Consider the following 17,957-nt stretch of genomic DNA (forward strand, 5'->3'; position numbering starts at 1 on the left):
GACATGAGAACAATGAATAGTTAATTTATTAAAATTTATATTGACACAATGCATATTTCTGTGCATTTTTACCTTTTAAAAATCTCTATATACGTACCTCAATTTAGATATCAATATAAATATATATATGTACATGCAGAATTATTCATAAAACTTGCACCACATATTCCCTAATGGTACAATTTTTTCATGAGAAATTGAGTTGATATCCACATTTTAGTTCATGCTTACTTTCAGACAAACTTCTAAATATATGGTAATCCATACACATCGCCAGAAATATCACATACAACATACCCAATATCAGGAACATCCACAAAACATAGTTTTAATAAGTCTTTATTTAGAGTTTAGGAGTAAATGGAATTTAATGGGAAAGCCATCTTAATTTGTATGAGAACCATTATCATGAGTGGTAATAATGCCTGACGTGTAATGTCCACTCAACATGTAGTTTTTCAATGAACATAGAACCACAAAATGCCTCATCTCAATGTGCTTTTTTATTCCATTGCCCAGGACTCTGCAACATCCAACAGGATGCGCCTCAGCTTCGGTCATTCATTGCGGCCCCAGGCTGCAGTCAGTACTCTTCTGATGGCTCTTCTGAAAATTCTTCCTGTGACTCTTCATCATCCAATCTTGGTCATCATGATGCGGATGGTAAGGAATATACCAAGGCAGGATCTGAGCTTGGTCAAGAGATGGAGCCAAGCTTCTCAGCTCAGTATCTACTGATTCCACTTTCCCATCAAAAACAGGGAAGGTAGTCAGGGCAGGGAGACTAGTAGTACTAAGGCTTCTGCAGAGGGACCAGCAGGGACTGTGCCTTCAAGCATAGGGCAAGATGGCTCAGCACACATTTCCAACATAACAGCACTGGGACAGCTGTGGCTGAGGTAGTGGACAGTGCTGATATGTGATTGCAAATTTACTCAGAACCTGCCCCTCAGGTGAGCACAAACTCATATCCTCTTCACATGCTCATACATCTGTACTCCTCCATACCAAGTAACTCCCCATATCTCCATTTTACTTTTTCTCTCAAATGCACAGGCCTTCATTCCACACCTGTATTCCCATTCTCTAGTAGCATTACCTAGGTCACTCTTACCTTGATTCCTTCACACTCACCCAATTACACACTAAATCTATAAATAATTTACATGCAATCACACAGATGATCTGTTTTAAATCCCTACTTCAGGGTCAAACACTTGAAAACTCATATACCTTAAAGGAAATGAACTTTGATATATTATCTTTCTAATCCATAAGCCACTTCAGCCACCAAGACTTTTACCATTCTCTTTTAAGAATATCAAAATCACTCATGGGATATATCCCAGAACATCCATACAATTCCACACAAACATACATACAATGTTATATCCTCATAATTACACCACGTAAATTCCTCAAAGAAAGCATATCACACACATTGTTACACCTTGTAAACACCACAAGTGAGGCATACCACACACAGAATTCTGAAATATCACCCATAGACCTACTTTCACTCTACATGCTCCCATATGGCATGGCCATCTTACCTGCCACAGTCCTCGCACACACATTCTAGTTTATTAATGTTTGAAACTTTCTGTCCTAGGATTCTTTCAATTACAACAAAATGTTCCGTATCTTGGGGAACTTAATATGCGTGAGTCCCTATCAGCATGTAAACGGAAGATCATGGATTGGTACCAAGAAGGTTTGTATAGTGATGCCTGTTTGTGGCGCATGCAATTTCCATTATTTTTCATTGTATAAATGTAATTTCATGGTGAGAACTACCTTTAAGGTAAGTTGATAACTCTAATGTAATTGTATGTCCAGGTAGAAAGGAGACAGCAATCTCTGTTCCATTCAAAAATAATATATTTTTGCAAAACCAATCACCCATGACATATATTGACACAATGCATATTTCTGTGCATTTTATATTTTCCTGGGAATCTTTTTCCAGTTTCCATGAAGAGAGGGTTGTGTGTGAACACTGAACATGTCACATAGCAGACTCTTATTGTTTGTTTAATGGACAGATAAATACACAGATAACAAGCATGGTCCACATTTGTGTTATTTATATTTAATTACTCAGCAAAGTTGAATTTAAGAGAAGCTACTTTTCATAACAGACACAAGGCAGTAGCCCTAAATCAAGGCCACTTTTTAGTTAATGCTTACTATCTTTCAGACAAACTTCTAAATATATGATTATCCATACACATCACCAGAAATATCACATACAAGATACCCAATATCAGGGACATCCACCAAACACAGTTTTAATAAGTGTTTATTTAGAGTTTAGGAGTAAATGGAATTTTAAAAGGGAAAGCCATCTTACTTTGTATGAGAACCATTATCATGTGTGGTAATAATTCCTGACGTGTAATGTCCACTGAACGTGTAGTTTTTCAATTAACACAGAACCACAAAATGTCTCATCTCAATGTGCTTTTTTATTCCATTGCCCAGGAAGCTGCAACTTTCAACAGATTGTGCCTCATCCTTTGTCATTCATGAAGTTTCTAGGCTGCAGTCAGGCAGCAGAAGAAAGTACGAACTCTTCTGAAAAGTACTCCTGTGACTATTCATCATCCAATCTTTCCGAACATGATGAGGATGGTAAGGAATATACAAAGGCAGGATCTGAGCTTGGTCAAGGGATGCAGCCATGCCTCTCAGCCCAGTCTCTACTGATTTCACTTTCCCATCAAAAACAGGGAAGGAATTCAGGACAAGCAGACCAGTACTAAGGCTTCTGCAGAGGGACAAGTAGGGAGTGTGCCTTCAAGCACAGGGCAAGATCTCTCAGCACACATTTCCAACATAACAGCACTGGGAGGTAGGGGACAGTGCTGATATGTGATTGCAAATTTACTCAGAACCTGCCCCTCAGGTGAGCACAGACTGATATCCTCTTCACACACACACAAGCTGTACTCCTTCATACCAGGTAACTCCCCATTTCTCCTTTTAACTTTTTCTCTTAAATGCACAGGCCTTCATTCCACACCTGTCTTCCCATTCTCTAGTAGCATTACCTAGATACACTCTTAACTTGATTTGTTCACACTCACCCAATTACACACTAAATCTATAAATAATGTACATGCAATCACACAGATAATCTGTTTTAAATCCCTCCTTCAGGATCAAACACTTGAAAACTCATATGCCTTAAAGAAAATAAACTTTATCTGTTATCTTTCTAATCCATAAGCCACTTCAGCCACCAAGACTTTTACCATTCTCTTTTACCAATATCAAAATTACTCATGGGATATATCCCAGAACATCCATACAACTCCATACAAACATACATACAATGCTATATCCTCATAATTATACCACATAAATTCCTCAAATAAAGCATATCACACACATTGTTACACCTTGTAAACACCACAAGTGAGGCGTACCACACACAGAATTCTGAAATATCACGCATAAACGTACTTTCACTCTACATGCTCCCATATGGCACAGCCATCTTACCTGCCACAGCCCTCGCACACACATTCTAGTTTATTAATGTTTGAAACTTTTTTGCAAGGACCATCAATTACAACAAAATGTTCCCTATCTTGTGGAACTTAATATGCCTGTGTCCCAGTCAGCATGTAAACGGAAGATCATGGATTGGTATGTACGAGGTTTGTATGGTGTTGCTTGTTAGTGGCACATGAAATTTCCGTTTTTTGTTTTTTTTTTTCATTGAATAAATGTAATCTCATGGTAAGAACTACCTTCAAGGTAAGTTGATAACTCTAATGTAATTGTATGTCCAGGTAGAAAGGATACAGCAGTCTCTGTTCCATTTAAAAAAATAATATTTTTTACAAAACCAGTCACCCACGATATATATTGACACAATGCATATTTCTGTGCATTTTGTATTTTCATGGGAAACATTTTCCAGTTTCCATGGAGAGAGGGCTGTGTGTGTTCACTGAACATGACACATAGCAGACTCTTATTGTTTGTTTAACGGACAGATAAATATACAGATAACAAGCATGGTACACATCTGTATTATTTTTATTTAATTGCTCAGCAAAGTTGAATTTAAGAGAAGCTACTTTGCAGATCAGACAGAAGGAGTTACCCTAATTCACGGCCTGAAAGCATGGAAGGCCTCTTCTTCAGACAATGTATCCTCCATCTCTTGTAAAGACAGGCTAACTGGTGCTGGTAAGGAAGGATGAATAGCACACACAGTTGGTGGGGATGTAGAGAGAACCCAGAGTTGAGCTGAGTGGTTCTGCCCATTAGTCAACACATGGCGGCTCAGTGCAAAAACTTAAACACTTTTGCATCATCTTCAATGTGATCAGCAGAAGAAGTAATGAATTCCAAGGAAACACACTGAAAACGATTAGAGCATGTGCAAGAAGATCAGTGTAGAACAGTGTTCTATTTGAGGAAATAGTAGGAGAGGACTTAAATGGATGAGAGTTTTATCAGAGAAAAATCTAAGAATATGTTTCTATGCATCAGACAAGGGCACGTTACGTTACAGTGAACCTGTGAAGCACTAATATCTTGAAATAGGCCAAAAGTGGTAGGATCCTCAAGAACATAACTTGAGAAACAGTACAGACATATGCAATTAAAGACCCCATCGCATCCATATACTTTCATAGCCAATGTTTACATTCACAGGCAACCCTATCAGACCAATTTGCACTCATTCTCCCCATCATTCATTTCCTTACAGTCTTCCACAGGCTTCTAAATTTTCCATGCTCCATTTTGTCTGTACCATAGAAATTTCCCTGACTCTTAGCACACTAGATGAGAATCCATGCTTTTAATTTTTATGTAAGCAGAAGGGCACAATATATGCTTTGGTTCTGGTTTCTTTCATCATTATATTTGTATAATTTATTCATGTTGCATGTGAGTTTAGTTTGTTCATTCTATGTATACCATTGCATGAAAATAATTTATTTATTGATCATACTATTCTGAGCATTTGGTTGCTTTCAGTCTGAATTACTTAAAAAGGTAATGTTCTGGGCATTATATTACATGTACTTTCAATAGGATATTTCTTTTTGGTGAATATTTAACAGTTAGACTGCTAGTGCTTAGCTTGCATATTCTATCTTAGCCCCTTTCAGAACTCAATTTTTCACCATTTGCTTTCTAAGGCAATCTCATGTTACTGCACACCTAATTCACACACATTTCTCTCTGCTATCTTTTTCAAAGCCCTGGTATTTTTTCTCTTATACAACTTGATTCTTGCATCCTCATTGTCTTTAATTATTTCCTCACTTTACACAAATACACTAATTCCACTAGCTAGTTTCAAAGGGAATATTCTCAGTAATAACATACCATATCTAAACTATGTAGTATGTAAAACACACACAAATCTATCAGTATAGCAAAAGCAATGTACACACTTAAATATGTGCTTACCTAACAAACAAAAACGAAGAATGAATACCATCCACAGTCACACAAAATTTATCCCATATTCTGCTTTTGAAACGACAAATTAATCATATATTATTTAATCATAATCCAATTTTAACCAACAAATTATGAATTTAACCACCAAACACTTTACTTTACCTAAAGCACACTGCTAAAATGTGAATAATATATTTACCAGAAACATTCATAAGAGATGAAGATAATCTTAAACAGTTAAATAATGAGCATTGAGTTTTGTTAACAATGAAACAGGAACAGAGACATGAGAACAATGAATAGTTAATTTATTAAAATTACCTTTTTACTTACCTATATATATGTACCTCAAAATAGATATCAATATAAATAGGTAGATATACATGAGAATGATTCAAAAAACTTGCACCACATATTCTTTAATGGTACAATTTTTTCATGAGAAATCAAGTTGATATTTTAGTTAATGCTTACTATCTTTCAGACAAACTTCTAAATATATGATAATCCATACACATCACCAGAAATATCACATACAAGATACCCAATATCAGGGACATCCACCAAACACAGTTTTAATAAGTGTTTATTTAGAGTTTAGGAGTAAATGGAATTTTAAAAGGGAAAGCCATCTTACTTTGTATGAGAACCATTATCATGTGTGGTAATAATGCCTGACATGTAATGTCCACTGAACGTATAGTTTTTCAATTAACACAGAACCACAAAATGTCTCATCTCAATGTGCTTTTTTATTCCATTGCCCAGGAACCTGCACCTTTCAACAGGATGTGCCTCAGCATCAGCCATTTATGGAAGCTCCAGGCTGCAGTCAGGAAGAAGAAGAAAGTACATCTTCTTCTGAAGAGTCTTCCTGTGACTCTTCATCATCCAATCTTTGTCATGATGATGAGGATGGTAAGGAATATACAAAAGCAGGATCTGAGCATGGTCGAGAGATGCAGCCAAGCCTCTCAGCCCAGTATCTACTGATTTCACTTTCCCATCAAAAACAGGGAAGGATTTCAGGGCAAGCAGACCGGAACTAAGGCTTCTGCAGAGGGACAAGTAGGGAGTGTGCCTTCAAGCACAGGGCAAGATCTCTCAGCACACATTTCCAACATAACAGCACTAGGACAGCTGTGACTGAGGTAGTGGACAGTGCTGATATGTGATTGCAAATTTACTCAGAACCTTTACCTCAGGTGAGCACAGACTGATATCCTCTTCACACACTCACACATCTGTACTCCTTCATACCAGGTAACTCCCCATTTCTCCTTTCAACTTTTTCTCTCAAATACACAGGCCTTCATTCAACTCCTATCTTCTCATTTCTAAGGAGCATTACCTAGGTACACTCTTACCTTGATTCCTTCACACTCACCCAATTGCACACTAAATCTATAATTTACATGCATTCACACAGATAATCTGTTTTAAATCCCTCCTTCCAAGTCAAACATTTGAAACCTCATATGCCTTAAAGGAAATGAACTTTATCTGTTACCTTTCAAATCCATAAGCCACTTCAGCCACCAAATCTTTTACCATTCTCTTTTACAATATCAAAAACAATCATGGGATATATCCCAGAAGATCCATACAACTCCACACAAACATACATACAATGCTATATCCTCATAATTACACCACATAAATTCCTCAAATAAGCATTTCACACACATTGTTACACCTTGTAAACACCACAAGTGAGGCATACCACACACAGAATTCTGAAATATCACGCATAAACGTACTTTCACTCTACATGCTCCCATATGGCACAGCCATCTTACCTGCCACAGCCCTCGCACACACATTCTAGTTTCTAATGTTTGAAACTTTCTTTCCTAGGATTCCAACAATTACAACAAAATGTTCCCTATCTTGGGAAACGTAATAAGCCTGTGTCCAAGTTTGCATGGAAACGGAAGATGATGGATTGGTACAGACGAGGTTTGTATGGTGATGCCAGTTAGTGATGCATGTAATTTTATTCTTTTTTTATTGTATAAATGTAATTTCATGGTGAGAACTACCTTCAAGGGAAACTGATAACTCTAATGTAATTGTATGTCCACGTAGAAAGGAGACAGCAGTCTCTGTTCCATTAAAAAAATAATATTTTTCGCAAAACCAATCACCCACGACATATATTGACAACATGCATATTTCTGTGCATTTTATATTTTCATGGGAACCATTTTCCAGTTTCCATGGAGAGAGGGCTGTGTGTGTACACTAAACATGTCACATAGCAGACTCTTATTGTTTCTTTAATGGACAGATAAATACACAGATAACAAGCATGGACTACATCTGTATTATTTTTATTTAATTGCTCAGCAAAGTTGAATTTAAGAGAAGCTACTTTGCAGATCAGACAGAAGGAGTGACCCTAATTCACGGCCTGAAAGCATGGAAGGCCTCTTCTTCAGACAATGTATCCTCCATCTCTTGTAAAGACAGGCTATCTGGTGCTGGTAAGGAAGGATGAATAGCACACAAAGTTGGTGGGGATGTAGAGAGAACCCAGAGTTGAGCTGAGTGGTTCTGCCCATTAGTGAACACATGTCTGCTCAGTGCAGAAACTCAAACACTTCTGCATCATCTTCAATGTGATCAGCAGAGGAAGTCATGTATTCCAAGGGAAAACACTCAAAAGGACTAGAGCATGTGCAAGAAGATCTGTGGAGAACAGTGTTCTATTTGAGGAAATAGTAGGAGAGGACTTAAATGGATGAGATTTTATCAGAGAAAAATCTATGAATATGTTTCTACTATGGTTCCTGTTGCAGGAAGGATCCTGCAATAGGGTTTCCTGCTGCACTCTACCCGGCCCCACCTGGGCTTCTCCCTTTTCACCCGACCCGCCTTCTCCGCCAGCCCACCTTCTCTGCCAGCCTGCCTGCTTTTCTCCCTTCTCTGCCAGCCCAGCTCTGCTCGTCCCTTCTCCTCCCCCTGGCTTGCTTGCTTCTCCACAACTTTGCTTCTTTCTGCAGCTCTTGGCTTCTTTCTATGCTGTCTTAATATGCAAATTAACCTCCATCTTGGTTGGGGTAATTTGCATACTCATCCTGATTGGTTGGTGGGCGTGATTTGGCTGGTGGGCGTAGCTTTGGCGTAGCGAAGGTGCGGTCAATTTGCATATGTGTCTGTTATTAGATAGGATGTGTCAGACAAGGGCATGTTATGTTACAGTGAACCTGTGAAGCACTAACTTTAAAAGGGCAAAAGTGGTAGGATTCTCAAGAACTTAACTTGAGCTAGTGTACAGACATATGCAATTAAAGACCCCATCGCATCCATATACTTTCATAGCCAAAGTTTACAATCACAGGCATCCCTATCTGACCCATTTTGACTCATTCTCCCCGTCATTCATTTCCTTATAGTTTTCCACAGGCTTCTAAATTTTCCATGCTCCATATTGTCTGTACCATAGATATTTCCCTGACTCTTAGCACAGTAGATGAATATCCAAGTTTTTAATTTTTATATAAGTGGAAGTGCTCAGTATATATACTTTGGGTCTGGTTTCTTTCTCTCATCATTATATTTGTATAATTTATTCATGTTGCATGTGAGTTTAGTTTGTTCATTCTATGTATACCATTGCATGAATATAATTTCTTTGTTGATCATACTTTTCTGATAATTTGGTTGCTTTCAGTCTGAATTACTTGAAAAGGTTATGTTCTGGGCATTATATTACATGTACTTTCAATAAGGATTTATTGGTTTTTGTGAATATTTAACAGTTAGACTGCACGTCCTCAGCTTGCATATTCTATCTTAGCCCCTTTCAGAACTCAATTTTTCACCATTTGCTTTCTAAGGTAATCTCATGTTACTGCACACCTAATTTGCACACTCTTCTCTGCACTCTCTGCCATCTTTTCAAAGCCCAGGATTCTTTCACTTATGCAACTTGGTTTTCATATCCTCACATTCTTTAATTATTTCCTCAATTTTGCAAGTACACTAATTCTACTAATTTCAAAGGGAATATTTTTAGTAATAACATTGCATATCCAAACAACATAGTATGTAAAATACACACACACAAATTTATCAGTATAGGAAAAGCAATGTACACACATAAATATGTGCTTACCTAACACACAGATACAAAGTATACATACTATCCACAGTCACACAAAACTTATTCCATATTCAGATTTGAAGACAAATCAGTCACACATTATTTAATCTTGACCCAGTTTTAACCAACAAATTATGAACTTAAACACCAAACACATTACATTCACAATACCATACTGCTAAAATGTGAATAATATATTTACCAGAAACATTCATAAGAGATTACGATAATATTAAACAGTTTTATAATGAGCATTGAGTGATATTAACAACTAGTGGACTATTGCATAAAATTTATGCATGGGGGGTAAGGTGGATAATCCTCAGCCTGGTCTGCACCTTCTCCAATATGGGACCCCCTCAAAGGATGTCCTACTGCCACTTTACAGGGATCTGGCCTAAGCTGGCAGTCGAACATCCCTCTCGCAATCTGGGACTGTTGGCTCCTAACCGCTCAGCTGCCTGCCTGCTTGATTGCCCCTAACCACTCTGCCTGCTGGCCTGTTTACCCCAACCTTCCCTCCCCTCCTGCCTGCTGCCACCAACTGCAACCCCTGTTATCCTGATCAACCACAACTGTCTGCCACTGATGGCCTGCTCACCCCCAACTGGCCACCTTTGCCAGCCTGATCACCCCCATTGGCCTGCCCACCAGCCTGATCACCCACAACTGCTATCCCATCCTGGCCTTATCACCCACAACTGCCCACCCCTTTTGGCCTCTAACCACCTCTACCTTGTCCCTGTCACCATGGCTTTGTCCAGAAGAACGTCCGGAACATCTCCTGAAAGGTCTCCCAATCTAAATAGCATATTACCCTTATTAGTATAGAGAGAATCCAAGTGCACGGGTGGAGGCTGGCTGGTTTACCCTGAAGGGTGTCCGGAATCAGGGTGGGGATTCCCTTGGGGCATGGGGTGGCCTGGGTTAGGGGTCTGTGGTGGTTTGCAGGCCAGCCACTCTCCCATGAGTTGAGGGTCCCCACTGGGGGTGAGTGGCCAGCCTGGGTGAGGGGCTGATGGCTGTTTGCAGGCTGACCAAGCCTGCCCATCAGGGACACTCACCCCATGGGGGTTTGGCCAGCCTGGGTGAGGGGATGAAGGCCGTTTTCAGTCTGGCCACATGCCCTTCAGGGTGGGGTGTCCCCACTGGGGTGCCTGGCACGCCTGGGTGAGGGGCTGATGGCTCTTTGAAGGCTGGCTAGGCCCCCCAGCGGGGGCTCTTACTCCATGGGGTCGTGGCCATCCTGGGTAAGGGACTGAGGGCCATTTTCAGCTCGGCCATAAGCCCCAGTGTCACAGGCTCCCAACCCTTTCTTCCTTTTTTTTTTTTTTTTTTTTGCCAGCCACTCCTTCAGGGCAGCCAGGGCAGGCTGGTAGCCTGGTTCACACCCCGGGACCCAGGCACTGAGCTGCTCCTTGAGTAGAGGCCTGGGTGGGTGGGAAGCTTGGCTTCTTCCATAGCCGGGGATTACCCATGCCTCCTTCTCACTCCAGCTCTGTGGCCACCACCATTTTTGTTGGGTTAGTTTGCATACTTGCTACAGATTGGCTGGTGGGTGTACCAGAGGGAGAATCAACTTGCATGTTTCTCTTTTATTTGTAAAGATGACAGAGGAATAGGAACCATGGAACAGGAACAGTGAAATTTTGAATAAATTAACTATTCATAGTTAATTTATATAAATTATCTTTTTATGTATCTCTATACATGTGCCTCAACATAGATATCAATATAAACAGATAGATATACATGCAGAATGATTCATAAAACTTGCACCGCATATTCCCTAATGGTCAATTTCTTCATGAGAAAATTGAGTTGATATCCACATTTTATTTCATGAGTACCATTTTTTAGGCATACTTCTAAGTATATGATAATCCATACACATCAACAGAAATATCACATACAATGTACCCAATCCCATTGACATCCACCAAACACAGTTTTTATAAGTGTTTATTTAGAGTTTAGGCACAAATGGAATTTTAACTGGGAAAGCCATCTTAACTTGTATGGAACCATCATCATGTATGGTAATAATGCCCGAGGTGTAATGTCCACTCAACATGTAGTTTTTCAATTTACACAGAACCACAAAATGCCTCATCTCAATGTGCTTTTTTATTCCATTGCCCTGGACCCTGTAACATTCAACTGGATGCTCCTCAGCCTCAGTCATTTATGGAGGCCCCAGGCCGTAGTCAGGCAGCAGGAGAAAATGCATCCTCCTCTGAATATTTCTCCTGTGTCTCCTCACCATCCAAGCTTCCCCATTATGATGAGGATGGTGAGGAATATACAAAGGCAGGATCTGAGCTTGGTGAAGTGATGCAGCTCAGCTGCTCTGCCCAGTCTCTACTGATTTCACTTTCCCATCAAAAACAGGAAGGGGATTCAGGGCAGGCAGACTAGTACTAAGGCTTCTGCAGAGGAACAAGTAGGGAGTGCACCTTCAACACAGAGCAAGATCGCTCAGCACTCATTTCCAACATAACAGCACTGGGACAGCTGTGGCTGAGGTAGTGGACAGTGCTGATATGTGTTTGCAAATTTACTCAGAACCTGCCCCTCAGGTGAGCACAGACTGATATCCTCTTCACATAATCACAGAACTGTACTCCTTCGTACCAGGTAACTCCCCATTTCTCCTTTCAACTTTTTCTCTCAAATACACAGGCCTTCATTCAACTCCTGTCTTCTCATTTCCAAGTAGCATTACCTAGGTACACTCTTACCTTGATTCCTTCACACTCACCCAATTGCACACTAAATCTATAATTTACATGCATTCACACAGATAATCTGTTTTAAATCCCTCCTTCCAATTCAAATATTTGAAACCTCATATGCCTTAAAGGAAATGAACTTTATCTGTTACCTTTCAAATCCATAAGCCACTTCAGCCACCAAATCTTTTACCATTCTCTTTTACAATATAAAAATAATTATCGGATATATCCCAGAAGATCCATACAACTCCACACAAACATACATACAATGTTATATCCTCATAATTACACCATGTAATTTCCTGAAATAAAGCATATCACACACATTGTTACACCTTGCAAACACCTCAAGTGAGGCATACCACACACAGAATTCTGAAATATCACGCATAAACGTACTTTCACTCTACATGCTCCCATATGGCACGGCCATCTTACCTGCCACAGCCCTCGCACACACATTCTAGTTTTCTAATGTTTGAAACTTTCTGTCCTAGGATCCCATCTATTACAACAAATTGTTCCCTATCTTGGGAAACTTAATAAGCCTGTGTCCCGTTCAGCACGGAAATGGAAGATCATGGAGGGGCCCATTGGAGGTTTGTATGGTGATGCCTGTTAGTGGCACATGTAATTTCCATTTTTTTCATTGTATAAATGTAATTTCATGGTGATAACTACCTTCAAGGGAAACTGATAACTCTAATGTAATTGTATGTCCAGGTAGAAAGGAGACAGCAGTCTCTGTTTCATTTAAAAATGTTTTTTGCAAACACTCTCACCCACAACAAATATTGACACAATGCGTATTTCTGTGCAGTTTATATTTTCATCTGAACCATTTTCCAGTTTCCATGAAGAGAGGGTTGTGTGTGTACACTGAACATGTCACATAGCAGAATTTTATTGTTTGTTTTATGGACAGATAAATACACTGATAACAAGCATGGACAACATATGTATTATTTTTATTAATTGCTCAGCAAAGTTGCATTTAAGAGAAGATACTTTGCTGCACAGACACAAGGCAGTGGCCCTAACTCGAGGCCTGAAAGCTTGGAAGGCCTCTTCTTCAGACAATGTATCCTCCATCTCTTGATAAGACAGGCTTCTGGTGCTGGTACGGAAGGATGAATAGTACACAAAGACGGTGGGGATGTAGAGAGAACCCACAGTTGAGCAGAATGGTTCTGCCTGTTAGTGAACACCAGGCTGCTCAGTGCAAAAAATCAAACACTTCAGCATCATCTTCAATGTGATCAGCCGAGGAAGTAATGTATTCCTAGGGAAAACACTCAAAGGATTAGAGCGTGTGCATGGAGATTAGTGGAGAACAGTGTTCTATTTGAGGAAATATTAGGAGAGGACCTAAAGGGATGAGAATTTTATCAGAGAAAAATGGGATAGTATGTGCCTATGAGTCAAACAAGGGCATGTTATGTTACAGTGAAGCATTAATAACTTAAAACAATACAAGTGGCAAGATATTCAAGACTGAACTTGAGTACAGAAAAACCCAGTTGAAGATCACATCACATCACATCCGTATATTTTCATAGGCAATGTTTTACATTCATAGTCATCCCTTATCCCTTGCATTGTACTCACTCTCTCCATCATTCATTACCTTATAGTCTTCCAAGTCCATCTACATTCTCCATGATCTCTTATTGTCTGTACCAAACAAGGAGTTATAATTTCTCTGACTCCTAACACACTAGATGAGCATTTGTTTTTAAATTTCATTATACAGAAGGGCACAATATGTACTTTGTGTCTGATCACTTTCTATCATCTTTATATTTGTGTGATTTATTCACATTGCATTTGATGTTATTTTGCTCATTCTATATACCACTGCATGAATATAATTTCTTTATTGATTATACTTTTCTGAGCATTTGGATTGCTATGATCCTAGGATTACTTAAAAAGTTGATGTTCTGAACATCCTATTACATGTGTGTGTGTTTTCAATATGGACACATTTCATTGTTGAATGCTTAAGAGTTAGTCTGCTAGGCCTGAGTTCCCATATTCAGTTTTCGTCCCTTCATAACTCAATTTTTCACACTTTACTTTCTAATGCAATCTCATATTACTGCACAGCTTGTTTAAAAACACTTCTCCTCACTCTCTGCCATCTTTTTCAAAGCCCATGTATTCTTTCTCTTATATATCTTGATTTTCACATCCTCACATTCTTTAATCATTTCCTCGCATTTGGCAAATACACTCATTCCACCAATCTCACAGAGAATATTCTCAGTAATAACATACAATACCTAAACTACATGAAATTTTAAAACACAGAGAAGTTCCATAATAATAGGAAAAGCAATCTACATACATAAACATGTGTTGAACTAACACAGAGACACAAAGTACACATACTATCCTCATTCACACAAAACTCATCCCATATTCAGATTTGCAAAGAACAAATCAATCACACATTAGTCAATCTTAACCCAGTTTTAACCAACAAATTATGAACTTAAACACTAAGCACGTTACACTCACTATATCATACTGCTAAAAATGGAAATATATTTCCCATACACATTAATCAGACATGATGATAATTTTAAACAATTAAATAATGAGCATTGAGCTTTGTTAACAATGAAAAAATGAATGGTGACATAACAATTAGCTAATTTCTTAAAAAATAAAAATATATCTTTTTACATCTCTATTTATAACTCAATATAGATATCAATAAAAATAGATACATATGCATGCAGAACGTTTCTTGAAACTTGTACCTTACATTCCCTATTGATACAATTTTTTATTAGAAAATAGAGTTGATATTCATGTTGTAGTTCCTGCATACTATCCTTCAAGTGTGGTTCTAAGTTTTTGATAATCCATATAGATCACTAAAAAAAAATCACATACAAGATACTCACTCCCACTGACATCCACCAAACTCACCATTTAATGTGTTTAATTATAGTTTGGAATAAAGGGAATTTTAAATGGAAAGTGTACTTAATTTCTGTGAGAGTAATGTCATGTGAAGTGATAATGCCTGACATATAATGTCCACCCAACATGTAGTTTTTGAATTGACACAGACCCCTAAAATGCCTCATCTCAATGTTCTTTTTTATTCCATTGCCCAGGACCCTCCAACATTCAACAGGATACTCCTCGGCCTGAGTCCCATGTGGAGGCCCCAGGCTGTAGTCAGGAAGGAAGAGAAAATACATCATCCTCTGAATATTACTCCTGTGTCTCCTCATCATACGAGCTTCCGCGTTATGATGAGGATGGTAAGGAATAAACAAAGGTGGGACTTGGGTTTGGTCAAGTGATGCAGCTCAGCTGCTCAGCCTACTCTCTACTTAGTTCACTTTCGCCTCAAAACCAGGAGAGGGCTTCAGGGCAGATGACTAGTACTAAGGCTTCTGAAGAGGGACCAGTAGGGAGTGTGCCTTCCAGGACAGGGCAAGGTCCCTCAGCACCAATTTTCAATATAGCAGCAGAGGGACGGCTGTGGTTGGGGTACTGGGCAGGGCTGACATGTGTATGGGAGTTCACTCAGAACCTTCTCCCCAATGAGCACAAACTCGGATCTTCACACACTCATACATCTGTACTCCTTCATATAAGCTATTGCCCCATTTCTCCTTCTTTTCACTTGTTCTCTCAAATACACAGGCCTTTATTCCCTATCTCTAATAGCATTACTAGATACACCCTTACCTTCATTCCTTCACACAAGCATTTTCAGACTCACCCATTTACCCCATCCCATAGATAGCCTGTTTAGGTCAAACTCGAAAAAATGTTCATGTCCTGAAGGAAATTAATTTTCTTCTGCTTTGTCTCTAACCATATGGCACATCAGCTGCCAGCACTTGAGACCTTCATGAGCTGAACATTCTGGAAGCTCATACACATCTCCTCTAACAATCTCAGTCTCACAATCTCATAGTAATACTCGGTACCACTCTTGCACTGCTCACATGTTCTATCGTAACATATAACAAACATGCACACACTCATTAGCCATCGCCTTTTAGCAACATCAAAAAACACTTCCCAGGTATGTCCCAGAATATACATACAACTCCAAAAGTATATACATATAATCCTACATCCTCATTCCCACGTAGTTAAACCATGTAAATACCTCAGATAAAGCACACTACACCCAGAATTCTGAAATATCACATACAGATGTACTTTATTTCACCTGCTCACGTAGATCATAGCCATTGTAACTCCTACAGCCATCACACACCCATTCTAATTTTTTTAATGTTTGACATTTTCTTTCCTAGGAATCAAGGAGAGACGTGTACCCAAGAACTTGGTGCAAACAGAGTCTTCCTCTGACTATTCATATAGCTCCAATTCCTCACATTCATCTAGTAATAAGGAGCCCGGCCTCATGAAAATTTACTATATGCGTGTACAAATGAAAAGGGGTGTGGCTGCCTTGTGCAATACAGGGGAAGGATGGGAGCCTCCCTCAAAAAAGATCAAAATGGAAGAAATGACCTATACTACAGAGGTGCATAAAAATGTCCCCCTCTCTCACATGTCTGGGGAGAATCTCCTAAATGACCCTGAGCCCAGCGTAGACAGTCCAGCCCAAGAGAAAAGGGAGAAGGCTGGCTGTAGCGCAGAACCTCCAAATCTGGTGGCATATCGCAGGATCCCATTGTGGAGGGCCCTGGAGAGCGGGTTCAGGTGCCTGGCCTGCTGCCGCGTCTTTGCTAGCCTGGAGGCCCTTCAGGGGCATGTGGAGCATGGGGTCCAGGAGGGCTTCAGCTGCCATGTGTTTCATCGAGCCATGGCTCGTCTGAAGTACAAAAAGCTTAAGAGAAAGAAGAAGAAATTGATGAAGGCAACATTAAGTTGCCAGGAGAAAAAACATTTTGACAGGAAGACAAACTTGAAAAACTAAGGAGAATGTTTTTCAGCCCCTAAAGGAGAGAAAGTGAAGCAGGTTAGACTCCACTGAGGAGGCTTCATTCCCCTCAGCAGACAAAGTATCCAACCTTTTTTCCATTTCTAGCACCACCATCTCTAGGACCACACCACCAATCTGAGCAGACAGCCCCTTTTAATACTAAGAACGAGGAACCAGAAGGCAGACCACACCATCCCAGATACTGCCTTACCCTCTCTCCTACTTTATTGATTATACCCACACATATAGCATCCGTAAATAAATGCTTGATGCAAAAGAGTGTAGACACTACAGGATTTAATAGTACAGATCCTAATACCCCTCCCCTGCACTGACTCCCACATTTCCATGAAATTGGTCTTTTTAAACAATTTTACATATTTTTCTAAATCCATTTATTTAAATGAAGATATACCTCTTTCCAGCATCTCCCGATTGCATATTCATCTGCACAATTATTTGTCTGGAAGACAGATATTATTGAGAGAGAATAAGGTACTGCACAGATGGAACAAAAAGCAACTATAATCCACCCCTTACCTTCTACTGTGGACACACAGGTGCATATTCACTTCTTATACATACATATTCATGGGGAAGGATGGAGCACAAAATGAGTAGTTTCAAAATCTTCTGATATGTATAATATACACGTGTCTGAAGTGTCATAGTTAGTATTTAAGCTTAATAACTTTAGAAGGGTAAAAGCTACCAACCTGTGAAAAACAATTTGCATGTTTAATTATTTGCA

At 39.3% G+C, this 17,957-nt stretch overlaps 1 protein-coding gene across 1 annotated transcript in view; it reads left to right on the top strand.

Annotated features, from left to right (window-relative positions):
* Positions 1 to 17,200, top strand: part of LOC129147489 (uncharacterized) — a 52,416-nt gene extending 35,216 nt beyond the window's left edge. Inside the window, exons 10-17 of the mRNA XM_054709881.1 lie at positions 520 to 663; positions 1,613 to 1,714; positions 2,485 to 2,634; positions 6,202 to 6,351; positions 7,291 to 7,392; positions 12,774 to 12,875; positions 15,408 to 15,557; positions 16,572 to 17,200. Of these exons, the coding sequence (XP_054565856.1) occupies positions 520 to 663; positions 1,613 to 1,714; positions 2,485 to 2,634; positions 6,202 to 6,351; positions 7,291 to 7,392; positions 12,774 to 12,875; positions 15,408 to 15,557; positions 16,572 to 17,200 (1,529 nt within the window). The remainder of the gene's footprint in view (positions 1 to 519; positions 664 to 1,612; positions 1,715 to 2,484; positions 2,635 to 6,201; positions 6,352 to 7,290; positions 7,393 to 12,773; positions 12,876 to 15,407; positions 15,558 to 16,571) is intronic.
* The last annotated feature ends 757 nt before the right edge of the window (positions 17,201 to 17,957 follow it).

This window comes from Eptesicus fuscus, chromosome 3 (assembly GCF_027574615.1).
Source record: "Eptesicus fuscus isolate TK198812 chromosome 3, DD_ASM_mEF_20220401, whole genome shotgun sequence".
In the NCBI taxonomy this organism is placed as follows: domain Eukaryota; kingdom Metazoa; phylum Chordata; class Mammalia; order Chiroptera; family Vespertilionidae; genus Eptesicus; species Eptesicus fuscus.